The sequence below is a fragment of the Galeopterus variegatus genome, unplaced genomic scaffold, assembly GCF_000696425.1.
Source record: "Galeopterus variegatus unplaced genomic scaffold, G_variegatus-3.0.2 Scaffold3627, whole genome shotgun sequence".
Classification (NCBI taxonomy): Eukaryota; Metazoa; Chordata; class Mammalia; order Dermoptera; family Cynocephalidae; genus Galeopterus; species Galeopterus variegatus.
Genome location: NW_007729738.1, coordinates 176,385 through 190,264, shown reverse-complemented (window position 1 = coordinate 190,264; position 13,880 = coordinate 176,385). Strand labels below are relative to the sequence as shown.

Sequence of the window (13,880 nt, the reverse complement as noted above, 5' to 3'; positions counted from 1 at the left end):
TGTGTATACACTGTATATATGGATATGTATATACGTAGACACACACACACACACACACACACATATATATATATAGTATACCTACATTCCTGACAAAAATCCATACCGCTTTATAACATGTCTTCATTTCTTTAAGTGATTCACAAATACTCAAAACCAGTAAATGAGAAATGTATTTTTTTTACCTAAATTGATATGTGTTGGCCAACTTTTTGTGTGTGTGTCTTTTTTTCTTTGTGTTGGCCAAATTTTACTACTGATAAATTGCATTCATCTAAATCATATGCTATATTCAGCTAAATTATATGCTGCATTTTTTTTTTTCTTTTTAAAAGATGACCGGTAAGGGGATCTTAACCCTTGACTTGATGTTGTCAGCACCACGCTCACCCATTGAGCAAACCGGCCATCCCTATATGGGATCCGAACCCGTGGCCTTGGTATTATCAGCACCGCACTCTCCCGAGTGAGCCACGGGCCGGCCCTGCTGCATTTTTTTTATTGTGGTTAAATATGCTGCATTTTATAGTAGCAGAACCTTCTTTTAAACAAAATCTCCATCTGTAGCACAGATGAAAGCTGAGTTCCTCTGGAGGAGGAGAGGTGGGTGCCAGCAATCCTTTCTGTCCTCTCTCCCTCAACCCCTGACGCACTGCTGCAAAACTCTGTATAAACAGCTCTGCCTCAGCAGGTTGTTAGATGAGATACCCTTTAAGATCCTTCCAGCCTAAAAAGGCCCTGTGGCAACTGAGGGGTCCAGAGAGGGCCCGGTGGCTCACCCTGCAAGCACAGCAGTGGGAAGGGGAAGGACAGCCCCGCAAAAAATGGACTAGGGAGTGTCAGGCATACCGCTGGGCCCTGCACACTGACCCCACTCCTCCTAGGGCCTATCCTCCAGACAGGGCTGACCCGCACGCCGGACTCAGTTTCCCCATCCACTAGAGAGGAAAAATAGCACTCACTTAAATTATTTCCCGGGGCTCTAAAGTTTTAAGGAGATGGTATAGCTGACAGTTCTCGATCATCTCAAACATTCTCAAATATAAGTGACATGGGAGATTGGGAAGAAGCCGTGGAAAGGGAGTGGAAAACACCTGAACATGTGGAATCCTAATACCGGGCAGCCAGGGCCAAATCCGTATCCCCCCAATGTCAGGTATCCCGGAGGTCCCAATCCTGCCCATCCACCTCCTTTCAATCCAGCCTTTCCTCCAGGCCCTTTTCCCACTCCCCCAGGAGCTCCCCAGGGGATCCAGCTTTTCCCCCAGGTGGGCCCCCTCATCCTGTGCCACAGCCAGGGTATCCAGGATGCCAACCCTCAGGTCCCTACCCTCCTCCACATCCACCACCTGCCCCTGGCATGCCTCCTGTTAATCCCTTGGCTCCTGGCATGGTAGCACCAGGAATGGTGATGGACAAGAAGATGAGGAAGAAAATGAAGAAAGCCCATAAAAAGATGCACACACAGCACAAGCATGGCAAGCATTCCTCCTCCTCCCACTCCTCCTCTTCCAGCAGTGACTGACTGAATACAGGACCTGGACCCTTCCCTCAAGTCTCACCAGTTCTGCTCTTCCCATCAGGCTCCAGATGTCATGTTGCACTGGGGGGAACTAGCCCTTGTTCCCCCAGTCCTCACTCCCACCTGAGCCTTACCCTGCTGTTCAGTCCTGGCTGGCTAGGGAAAATGGGAAGAGGATTGCCACCGGCTAGCAAAGGTCGTCTTATGGCTTCTTGGATAGATCTTACAGATGATGAGCTTAGCAGAGGAGCTGTTTTTGAAGATGATGAAATTTTGAGCTAAATGCTGAAGTTTAAAATCTGTAAGATGTGATTTTTTTACTTCCTTTTGTAATAATTGTGGTTTGGGGGTTTTGTGGGAATTTATTTATGAAGAAAAACCGGTGCCTCTTTTGTAATGGTGGCACACTTAGGTGATTTAGTGGCAAATACATTTCGAGCAGGCGGTTTTTTTGGCACCACGCTCTAACCGAGTGACCGGCCACCGGCCAGCACACCTTCTATTGGTTGCACTAACTGTGAGGCTGCTGGCAAGTAGAGACAATTTGGTTGATGAACTTTGATTTCCATTTTGGAACCTAGGCTCTACTCAATAGCCTATCTCAGGTCCTACTCTCATTCTCCAACTCTTGAGTCCCAATAAAGCTACTTCTTCTGGGGGGGGGGAATATATATATATATATATGTATATGTATATATATAAAGTGACATGTTCTCATCCTCTGGGAAGGCATTGAGAGGGGTGAGCTTGGGATGACGGTGGGGAGGTGACGGCGGCAGAGGGCTAGCAAAGACTCAAAAGAACCCTCATACTGACCGTTCCCCTTGTCCGGGAGCATAAGAATTAGCCTTTTCCATGCTCCTCTGTGGGACAGACATAATGGACATAATGGAGAGAGGAAAGAGAAGCCGTACGTGGCCCTGAGGTACCATTGCCGAGTTGCACTTAAGGGGGCTGCTCTGGCGATGAGGACGTGTCCGTTTGATCCTAGACACTACATCAGGGAAGTGTGACAGAAGAGCAGTCAGAGTAGAAGTAGTGTTCGTGATTGCAGTTAAAACATTCTAGTTAACAGATTTCACGAGATATGCAAAGGGGTAGGATCCGAACCCGTGGCCTTGGTGTCATCAGCACCACACTCTCCCGAGTGAGCCACGGGCTGGCCCGAGGATGTGTAGTTCTTATTTGCAGAGCTTAGCTATGTTCCGTTTCCTGCCCCTTCTCTCTCGCCCCGTCCTTTCCCTTCACCCTCCTTCCGTCCCCTGCCTCCTCCTTACCCACCTGCCTCCTTCCCTGGCTGGCAGCTGTCCCAGGGCACAGGGGAGGCCCCTTGGTTCCCATAGCCGTTGGCCCTTTTTTCCCCTCTCCAATACTTCAAATACTAGATAAACTTGAACAACTTTTCAGCAAAAACCAAGAAATCAAAGATGTGACTCCAAGTTTTTATTTTTTTAACTTTATATTTTGAAATAATTATAGATTCCCAGGAAGTTACAAAAGTAGTCCAGACGGGTCCCTCTTGCCCTTCCCCCCATTTCCCCCAGTGCTGTCTTGTGTCATTTATAGCAGAAATCAAAGCAGGGGAGTTGACGTTGGTACAGTCCGCAGACTTGACTCAGATTTCACCAGTGTTACAGTGATCTATTTTCTAGTGACTTTTCTTAATTATTAACATAATTATAACCACAGTATAGAAAACTTACAAAATAGAAAAGAAAAATTATTCAAAGTTCTACTATCCTATATGGCTGCTCTAATCATTTTAGTGTTTATTTCCTTCCAGTCTTTTTGTTTTAAATAAACATTTCTGTTCATAACCTATTCATTATCAGTGCAAATGGCCATATAATGTCAAGCGAATATGCCATATTTTACTTAATTATTCCCTTATTACTAGAGAGATTATTCCAGTTTTATTCTATAAAAATTTTATAACAACCTTGTTTATTTAACGTTTTCCATATTTTGGATTCTTTCACTAGGATTTATATCCAAGGATATGAAGATTTTTACAGTTCTTGAAATAAAGTGCCAAATTGCTTTCCAAAAGAGTTGTCTCAAATTTCAGTGCCACTAATATTTTAATCTAGTGCCAGCAGTGGGTCGGCTCTTTAAGTTGATGCTCATATAATAATTTTACCTTTTTTGTAAAGTCATGGTTTCTAATTAATAAAGTTGATCCCTTTTCCTTCTATTTACTGGTAATACTTTCTATTTTGTGACATGAGTGAATTCTTTGCCCAATTATCTATTTAGTGTTTTACTTACTGATTTGTAGGAGCTTATTGAAAATTTTAACCTTGTATTAGTCCATTTCTGTTTCTTATAATAGATTCCTGAAACTGGGTGATTTATAAAGAAAACAATGTATTGCTTACAGTTTTGAAGGCTGGGAAGTCCACAGTGCAGGGAACACATCTGGTGAGGGTCTTAGTGGTGGTGACAGTGACCCAGGGGTCTCACATGGCAGAAATGGCAGAACAGAGAGAGACTCTTCATGTGCTCTCCTTTTAAAGCCCTCTGAACCCCACCCCCGGCCACCATTATTAATCCGTTCACTAGGGCAGGGTCCTACAATCTAGTCACCTCTGTAAGGCCCCACCTCTCAATTACCATAATAGGACTTCCCACCCTCTTAACACTGTCACAGTGGGGACCAAGCCTCCAACACATTAAACTTTTGGGGGGACACAATTCAATCCATAATAAACCTTTTATCTGTTAAATATGCTTTAAGTATTTTTTCCCAGTTGTTTGCCTGTTGATTTGGCTCATTTTTAATATCCTACACATGTGGAAATGTTAATTTTCTATGAAATCAAATCTGTCTTTTCTCCCTTCTCACTTTTAAAAGTCCAGTCCTCTCCAGAGATGTGATAAGTTACTATAATCAACTATTTTCTTCCTATTCCTGTGATTTTATTTTTTTAAATGTATATTGCTAAATGATATAATATGCAAACCCAAAAGGATTTCTCCCCCAAATTTTTGTTTGCCTGAGTAATCTGTGACATGATCCTTCCTCATTTATTTGCAAAGCTTCTTATCATCATAGATTAATTTATTCAATGAAGTAAGTTCTTCTTCTAGGTCAGCTCTCAAGTAGATGATTTCTTGAGTCCCATTTCCTCTTTCCTTCCACCAGATCATGACCAACACGGGCAAGACAAGGCGGAAAGGGCTGGCCAGTGTACAGTGGAGTGGGGACGAGCCCCTGTGCCGGCCTGTCACCCCCGGCGGCCACAGGAACGGGTACCCAGTGTAAGTCCAGGCTAAAGGAGATGGGAACTTATTTTCTGAAACTTCATTTTGATTAAGTGCAGTGTAAGATGTATGTTTTTAAAAATTCAAAATAAAGTGTTCATATTGAAAAGATTCATCTCTTTATTATTTATCGTTTTGGGATTTTTGGAGGCAAAGAGGTTGGGTACCCCTCCCTTCCCCCCAGGTTCCTTCTTCCAGAAGGAGAAGTGGTTGTATTACAGGATCTGCAGGACCACTTCTGAAGACGAGTGTTGGCCAGTGTAATTTCAAAGGAAAGCACCTGAAAGGAATAGCGGGTCTACCCAGAAAGGACTCCTGTCCTGTCCTTTCTGTGGCCGTCTCTCTGTAGTATGAGGCCCTTTGTTGGGATTGGGGCGTCACAGTTTAAGACTCCAAATCAGTTTATTTCAGAAGACTTGAGCGGGAACCGGTCTCCACATGGGATCCGAACCCTTGGCGGGAGCACCGCCACGCTCCCAAGTGGCGCACTCTCCAGTGTGCCACCGGGCCGGCCCATAGATTAGTTTTTAAAAAGAAAGAAAACAAAGGGAAAAAATCTTTTTTTTTTTTTTACGTTATTAAAACCCTGACTGCACAGGGATGCAACAATGACATAAGGATATTTTAATCAGAGATAAGGATGAAGGAAATCTAATAAGTATAAAATCTAACCAAAGGACCCCATTAATTCTTGGATCAGATGTTCTACTTTGTGGAGAGAAATTTGAGGACATTTTCCCTGCCCGGGAGCCCATCTGGCTCTCCCCTGATTTGTGCAGGGGGTCCCGTCAAGACCTTTGGCTGCGGCAACCTGCCAGGCAATAAGGGCACCTCATTTTCCTGAAACTATGGACGTACCCACTATAATGAAGCAGATGCCCGGTCACCAGCTCCCTCCGTCAGGTTGTGTCGCCAAACATTGTCATCACTTCGTGCCGGCTGCTGTGCTAATTGCTGGGATGCACACATGTACCAGAAGCAGTGAGCACGTGTACGAGAAGCGATGCGCACGTGTACGAGAAGTGATGCGCACGTGCAAGAAGCGATGCGCACGTGTGCGAGAAGCGATGCCTGCCCTCAGAAGCTCGCAGCGCAAGCCTCATGGCAGGGGAAAGGTCTAGTGAGAGTATGGCCTGATGGACGGCGGGGGGGTGGCCAGCAGAGCACAGGACGTTGATGTTCAGGATTTGAAGTTCCACCTCGCACCTGCAAAAACCCACCTCTACAAAGCTGATATGACTCTCCATTCACAACCAGCTCCCTCTGACAACCCAAGGTTGCCAGAAGCATAGATGAATCTAGAATCTTGGTGCTCTTGGGGACATTCTCACCATGTATATTGCACACATTCAACATACTAGTGCTTTTGGAGTCAGTGATTCCACTGTTAGGATTTTGTATTGAAAAGTAATCAGATGCTTACAGATATACACACACACATACAAGGGTATTTATTTCGGTATTATTTATAAAATCAGAAGTAATTTACATGCCCAAAGTAGGAGGCTGGACTAAATTATGACATAGCCACACAAAACAATATGGAAAATGATGTTTTAGAAGAATATGTAATGACATGGGAAGAACCTCACAACATTATCTAAGTGAAAAAGCAAATTATAAAATGACGTGAATACCCATGTCAGCCGTGTATAGTGATCCCAAGTTAGTATTTTTTAAGTGTATATTTGCATATTTAAAGAGTGAAAAGATATCAAATGTTAAGTGGTTGTGTTTAGGACTGGGGAGGACAGGTCATTCTATATATTGCATATAGTCACTTAATTTTTCATGATACACACCTACTGGTTTATAACCAAGAAAGGAAAGGTTGCAGGGAAACCTAATACATTTGCCTGCACAGCGCGGGGCCCTCCCACCCTCCTCGGCCCAGCATGGGCTGCGCCTCCCTCTCTGTTCTCCCACCCAGGCCACCCCTGTGGGGGTCTCCATGCCCTCTGCTCCCTCTGCCCAGTCACCTTCCTGCCTCCTGCCACCTTCACCAGGCCTTTCACCGTGCTCTGGCATCTCCAGCGACTTCCTGCCCCACCCTCTGCTCCCTTCACAGCCCTGCGTGGTCAGGCACGCAGAAGATCCCGCTGCCATGGTCGCCAGTGACCTTCCAGCTTCCAACCCCTGAGGATACTCAGGGCCATGTCGTGCTCGCTCTGGCAGTTGCCACCAATGACCCCCCTCCTGGTAGCTGTGCCCCCCATCCCTGTGCTGGTCCTCAGCCTCTCCCCCCTCCCCCCCATCCTGCTAAAATGCCATGTTCTGGCGGCCCTAGCTGAGGTCCTCACCCATCCTGCCTGCTCTCTGATTTCCACTGTACACTGAGGACACCCAAACCCAGTCCAGACTTGCAAGATGTGTCCTCCCAGTGCCCCCAATTCAGCTGCCTTCTGTGCCCCTGCTCCAGCGTGTGGCGTGAGTACCCCCAGTCAGCCCAGTGAGAACCCCGCCTCTCTGCCCTCTCAGCTCTGGCCTTCACCTGAGCTGTCCCCTTCTCTCCCCGCCTGGGAAGGCCACCTAACAGTTCTCCCAGGCACCATCTGTGACTGTGACCATGGGCAGAAAGAACTTTGCAGCATGGAATGTCGTTTCTTTGTCTCCTCATTTCCCTTGGGGATCAAGTCTAAATCCCTGGCCTGGCCTACAGTGTCCTTCTCAATTGACACCACCTTCCCCCAGCTGTCAGAGCTCCCCAGGACACCCTGCACCCTCTAGTCACTGACTTACAGGTCATTTTGGTGGGGGAGGGCATCATTTTTGGGTGGTGCCTTAAATCTTTCTGTAACAAGAAAGCATAAATCTTTAAATTTTTTTGCTTTTTCACCTCACTCGCAATGTTACCTCTGCTGAAAACTTTCCCTGTTCTGGCCCCTGGCAAACCCCAATTCAGAGTTCAAGACTGAATGCCCCCAACCCCCTTGGGAAACCTTTCCTGCCACCTCAGGGTGATTAAGTGTCTCCTCCTGTTTGCTCTTGGGTTGAACTGTATGAAATTGACGTTCCAGAACAGCCACTCACACAGTCCAACCCTCAGCAGGTGCATGCTTGTCCTCGTGTGCCCCACCAAGGCCTTGCTGAAGTGGGTGGACGAAGACTCCTGGAAGGGGCAAGGGCTCCACTGCTGTAGGCACACCTGCGGAGCCTTCCTCAGGGATGTGCGTCAAAGATGACCCGCGGAGCCAGCCCCATCCCTGCCTGCCACTCTGCCAGGGGCTCGCCTGGGCCCGTGGTCTCTTGCGCCTCACCCAGTCTGGCCCAGTGAGGCTCCCAACATGTGTTGCTGAATGAATGAGCCTCCGCCAGCCCTCTCTACCAGCCCATCAAGCAGTCGTTCTGCAGGCCTCCTTCAGGTGGTGTCAGAAAGCAAGTCTCTCCCCGGTCCTGTTCCTAACCCTGGTCGGGGCTGACATGACAGCGTGCTGTGTCCCCTCTGATTGGATTCATCCCTTCATTCACTGGTTGCATCTCGGGAAGAAAAAACAGATGATCTGTGCCTTAAGTTGTTTGATTTGTCTTGGTCGAAATGGTCCCCTGTGCCACCCAAAGCCCTAAGCCATACTCATGTGTTTGAAATATACGAAGCCAGAAGAAAAAACAGATGATCTGTGCCTTAAGTTGTTTGATTTGTCTTGGTCGAAATGGTCCCCCATGCCACCCAAAGCCCTAAGCCATACTCATGTGTTTGAAATATACGAAGCCATGTATCACTGAAATTCACAGGGGCTAACAGGAGTGAGGTGAGGCTACTGCTGCATGGTTTCAGCCTCCTACTTTCTGCCAATACCCTTAAAAAGATTTAATACCTGCTAATATCGGTTTAACAAAAGAATTTCAGGCACAGCCAGCTCCTGTATTTGTGATGCTACGTGGTAGCCCACAGTCAAATATCTCCCGTGCCAATACCCTTAAAAAGATTTAATACCTGCTAATATCGGTTTAACAAAAGAATTTCAGGCACGGCCAGCTCCTGTATTTGTGATGCTACGTGGTAGCCCACAGTCAAATATCTCCCGGCTCTCTGTAGTTACTGCAGTTTTTCATGTTTTCCTGCAGGCCAGACGACCATCTCCCTTCACCCCAGATGGCCCGACGTGCTAGAAACGGCTGCCTGCAGGCACTGCCAGCCACTCAGCCCGCAGTCGGCAAGGAGGGCGAGCCCAGTGCGGCAGAGGCCTGCGTCCCCTGTCCACGTAAGAGCGTTGGCAGCATGCCCGGTATGGTCTGGGGCTGTGAGGCCTAGAGTCTAAGTGAAGCAGTGGCAGGAGCTGGGAAGCCCTGTGGTCTCAGCCACCGCCTGTGTCACGGAGGCTCACGCCGGGATCACACTGCCAGGCCCGACGCCATGCTCTCCTCCAAACCCACTGCCAGGAGCACTGTCCACCGCTCATGCCTGGGAGCTACCGGGGCAAGATTTCCAACTGGGGGAAGCGGGTTTAATGGGAGCCTGTGGAATGGGAATCACAAGCTGATGTAGATCAATGACCAAGGTTTTGGTACCTCAGTTTCCAGGGCTGAGGGGGTCAGCCACGTGTCAGAAGGCTGGACCGAGTCAGAAGTGTGTGACCAGGACCACGAATGACTCTGGGATCCAAACGTGTCTTGAAGCATCTAGTTAACTAGCTTCAAAACCGGTGGACTACCAGCCAGCCATCAAAAAAAAAAATGCTGGTGGAGGATAAAAGTACAAGAGATTCGTTTTGTTTTGTTTTTTGGGCGGCTGGCTGGTACAGGGATCTGAACCCTTGACCTTGGTGTTATAACACCATGCTCTCACCAGCTGAGCTAACCACCAGCCCCAAAATATATATACTTTGAATCAGAAATGTACGAAGTTGTTTTGTTGGTTTTTTTTTTTTTTTAATTTTCAAAAGGAAATTATAAGGATTATGAGCAGGCCAGATAAGACTCTAATTTCCATTCAAATAGGAAAAACAGCTGAGAAGCAGGTCGGATTCCAGAATGAGAAACATCTGAGAACTTGTATAATCTGCTCACAATTGGATTCAAATGCTCCCAAGCGCAGGCCCAGAGCCGCAGGCCTGTTTCAGAGCCAGAAGCAAGCCGGGTTATTTGGGACTCTTGGGGAAGGTCTCTTGATAGTGAGCAGCTTCCACCTGCCAGAGGCCAGGACTGTTCACTGCTCTGGCCCAGCCTCAGGCCAACACCTTTGCTTCTCCTTTCACATCCTTTCACTCTTCTCTAGGTCATTAGTGAGCCTTTGCTCTGTTCCTCCCTGTCCCCTCTTTCCAACTGGCCCATCCGCAGGCCCCTCACTCACCCTGGACAGCTGCTGTCTCCCCGAGGTGTCTCCCTGCCTCTGCCAGACAGGCCTCTGGTTCTGAGGCTGCGTGTGGGTGCAGCAGATCAGGGCAGGGAGAGGAATGCGGAGGAGCCATCCCCGTCTGGTCTGGCTCATTCCTTCCCTGCGGGAGCCTGCACCGACCTCCCCCGGCCGCTTGCTCCACACAGTCCTGCTCCTCCAGCCCTCCCTCCACTCCATTCTCTCGCTCTCTTTGCGCCCACCCAGCTCCTCCCCACAGGTGTCCTCTCGCACATGACTTGCCCGTTGGCCACGCTGGCCTCGTGCCAGGAATTAACGCCCCTCCTAGAGATCCCATGGAAACCCACCGCCATGAGTGTCCACACCTTCAGGAAGACCTTCACACCGCGCAGTCACTCAAGACAGTGGGATGACTCATGACAAGGAGCCCCCAGGATCCGCAAACTCTTGATCAGTTGAAGGCAGGGCCAGAAAGTCATTCTTTCTGAGCAAAGGACTCAGCCCATAGAGCCAAAAGGAAATAGTTTCCCAGGGAAAAAGCCAAGAATGTGGCTTAGAATTTTGTGAGACATTGGCCTGAGGAAAATTACTGTCATTTCCCCATCAACCAAGACTATCTCGAATATCAAAATCACATGCCTTACCTGGCGTTGAAATGCCCAGCCCTCTCTGAAATGGGTTAACCAGTAGGGAACAGTACTCTGTCCCAGTAAGTTCAGGGGCACGCACACAGCCTCCCTTCTCCCAGCTCCCGGCTCTGTCCGTGGGTCTTTTTCCTTAGGGGGACCTCTGAAAGTCTGCAGTGTAGCATGTGGTGGGGGGATCAGGGAGAGGAGAAGGGGGCGATTGAACCAAGGAGACCTCAAAGGGTCTCAGGGGAGCTCAGCTCACCCTGTCCCCACCCTCACCCACCCTAGCAAACTCCTGATCCAGGAGGACATGCCTACCCCTGGGTGCCAGCTTTTTAATGGTGTGAATTGTAATGGGATTTCCCCTGTCTATATCCCAGTTCTTGGGCATGGCTCTATTTGTGTGTTATTTCCTGCACCTACATTTGGTGTCCTGGGCCTTATTGTAAGCCTCCGGAGCAGAGAACACAGACCCGCAGCTCTGGGGCAGCCAACCCAAAAAGGCTTCTGGGTCCCTGACCTACCTGGCCCCTGCGGCTGGGCTGCCTCCTGTTGCCACTCATCTCCCTGGCTCTAAATCTCCACGTCCTCACTCCACCTCCCAGCCCCAGCTCTGCTCGCCCCCAAGCTGCTGTACTCTCTTCTCTCAGTTGGAAGGGAAGATGCGCAGAGAGGAGGGGAGAGCCGGCAAAGCAGAGGGTGCCAGCTCACCAGCGCTTTCCAATCTATGGGAGTTAGCTCCTCTTATAACCATGACAACCGGTGTTGGAGCCGCTGTCTCTGTAGCAGTCACAGTGGGGGGGCGGGGATGGGAGGGCAGGAGATCCCCTTATTAGATTGGCTGAAGAAGGCAGAACGCCTCTACTGCCACCTCAACCCCAGAGGTCAGGATCCCAAACCTCTAACTGTTTTACCAACACTCAGTCAAGGTACTGGGGCCTCTCTGGGAGGCAGCATGTCCCCCACTAACCTCTGGGATCTTTAGCAAAGGAAACTCAGCCAGCCATCATGGTCACTGCCAGCAGAAAATCTCTCCCGCAGTCTAACTTTTATCCCTCTTATACCACCCTACACAGACAAGACTTAGGATAGCTCCTTCTATTGCTCTGTACCCAATTGGTCTTTCCCATCCTACGATGTCCTTTCTGACATCCAGCCTCCATCCTCCAGCTTCAGTCTCAATAGAGATGGGGCACACTGTGTGTCCTTCTTCAGGACATTTGAGGCTAGAGTTTCCCATCTTGGTTCCTAGCCCTCTTGGGCACAGTGAGGGATTCAGCCTGAAGGAGCTCTGGGCAGCTCAGTCAGGAGAGCCCCAGCTCTGGGATTGCTGGATTTAGCAAATAAAAATGCAGGACACAGTTACATTTGAGTTTCAGATAAACAAATGTACCTCCATGCTCCTGGGTGGAGGTGCCGAGCAGTGGCCAGGGGGACGATTTCGTGTTCTATCAGCCGAGAGGAGCCGAGAAGGCTGAGCCGAGTGGTCTGTGCCTCCCTGCGCTGCGCGCCGGCCTGGCGAGCTCCCTGGCTGCATGGGTAAACAGGTGCTCGATCCGCAGGCGCCAGGGAGCGGGAGGGACTGGCCTGGCCGTGCGCTTTCCTTGGCTTCACGGCCCAGCCCAGGAAAGAGCATCCTTAGAAAGGATGCAGACATGGGCTGACCTCTCTCTTCCTTCCCAGCAGCCACTGCCACCAAGCCAAGAGAGTGGTTGCCAGCGCGACATCAGGAAGAGCCCCGCCTGCCCCCCATGGGGGTTCCCAGCCAGTCAGAGGAGGTGCCCCAGGACCTGGGCAGTGGAGGGAACACCAGGTAGGGGTGTGGGGTAGCATGGGCACTCGGGGTGGGCCCCCCGCAGGTGGATGCAGAGCACCCAGGAGTCCTGGGAAGGACATTGAGCATGTTCAGGGGATGTGTGACTCAGGGTGACTTGAGGCAGTGTCCTGTCTTAGCTGTTTGCTTCTGGAGGAGGTGGGATGGAGAGGAGAAAGATGGGGAATGAGGTTGGTGAGTGGTTGGCTCAGGGATCAGCTTCCCAAAACAGCAGCTGGGTCCCCAAGCAGGAAAAAAGGGTGTTTTCTGTTCCTCTACACCAAATGAGCACACACCACCCTTGATGGGTTATTAGGGGTTATTTAGAATCTAGAAAGGACCTTCTAATGACCTCACCACCCCTTCTTTCAGATCTGAGGCAACCTGCTCAGGGAGAAGAGCCTGACAGACCCACCCTGTCCCTGACCCACCAGGCCACCAGCTGGCCCTCACCACTTCCTCCTGGCTGTGCAGTACCCTGCAAGCAGAGCGACTTCAACATGGAGAAGCCAACCTCCTGCACTAAAACGTGCAGCCTGAGCCATGTTTAGCGTGCATCCACTCCTGGGGTGGCTGCCTTCAAGGAGCTTTGCTGTGGTGACTGGTCCAGGCCTTCTGTGCCCAGCCTGTCTCACAGGGTGGTGAAGCTCTTCCATTTCCGGGTCTGCAGGGAGCAGCCACGGGGGCAGACCAGCAGCTCCTGCAGCAGCAGGGCCCGGGGGCAGATCTGCAGCTCCTGCAGCAGCAGGGCCCGGGGGCTGCACGAGGTGGGTCGAGGCTGCGCTCCAGGCCTGCGGACGGCTCTCCCTCCCCGCCCTCAGAATCAGCAATTCCTGCTCAGTTCTAGGGGCCATGGGAACAACGGTTGCTGCCACTGCCCTCAAGAAGAGGCAGGGAGACGCCAGGGAGGAGGGGACGAGTAACCAACGGGGAAGAAAGAGAAAAAGGTCCAGAAGAGCGCCGAGCCCCGTCCCTCCCAGCAGCCGGCGGTGTCCTTTCCCACTGCTGTGTTAGCCTAGAGACGGGGACGTCCGAACCACGGGAAGGACATCGGGGCTTGGCCAGGCACGGGCGGGCAGTCCTGACTGTCTCTCTGGGCAGAGGGTGTAAAGGGGGCAGGAGGAAGGGTCTGGGATCGGGTGTCCTCCAACCCAACTGGACGCCCTCCCCCCCGCCCCAGTGGCTGAGGGGCGCTTGTCTGCCAGGCCGGGGTCCTCTAGCCCTCGGTCCCCTCCTCAAATGGAAACCTCCTCCTTGCCTTACACCCCCTCAGGCCCCAGCTAGGCGCCCCTTCCTCTGGGCTGCCAGAGACCCCCGCGCCCGGCCCAGGGGGGTCCTCTCCTGTGCTTCAGCCAAGCC

The 13,880-nt window shown here is 50.4% G+C and overlaps 1 protein-coding gene across 1 annotated transcript in view; it reads left to right on the top strand.

Moving 5' to 3' along the window:
• LOC103601208 (lisH domain-containing protein ARMC9-like) overlaps positions 1 to 13,880 on the top strand; it is a 34,686-nt gene that overhangs the window by 9,642 nt on the left and 11,164 nt on the right. The window contains exons 2-5 of the mRNA XM_008585592.1: positions 4,668 to 4,783; positions 8,852 to 9,012; positions 12,392 to 12,521; positions 13,159 to 13,288. Of these exons, the coding sequence (XP_008583814.1) occupies positions 4,668 to 4,783; positions 8,852 to 9,012; positions 12,392 to 12,521; positions 13,159 to 13,288 (537 nt within the window). The remainder of the gene's footprint in view (positions 1 to 4,667; positions 4,784 to 8,851; positions 9,013 to 12,391; positions 12,522 to 13,158; positions 13,289 to 13,880) is intronic.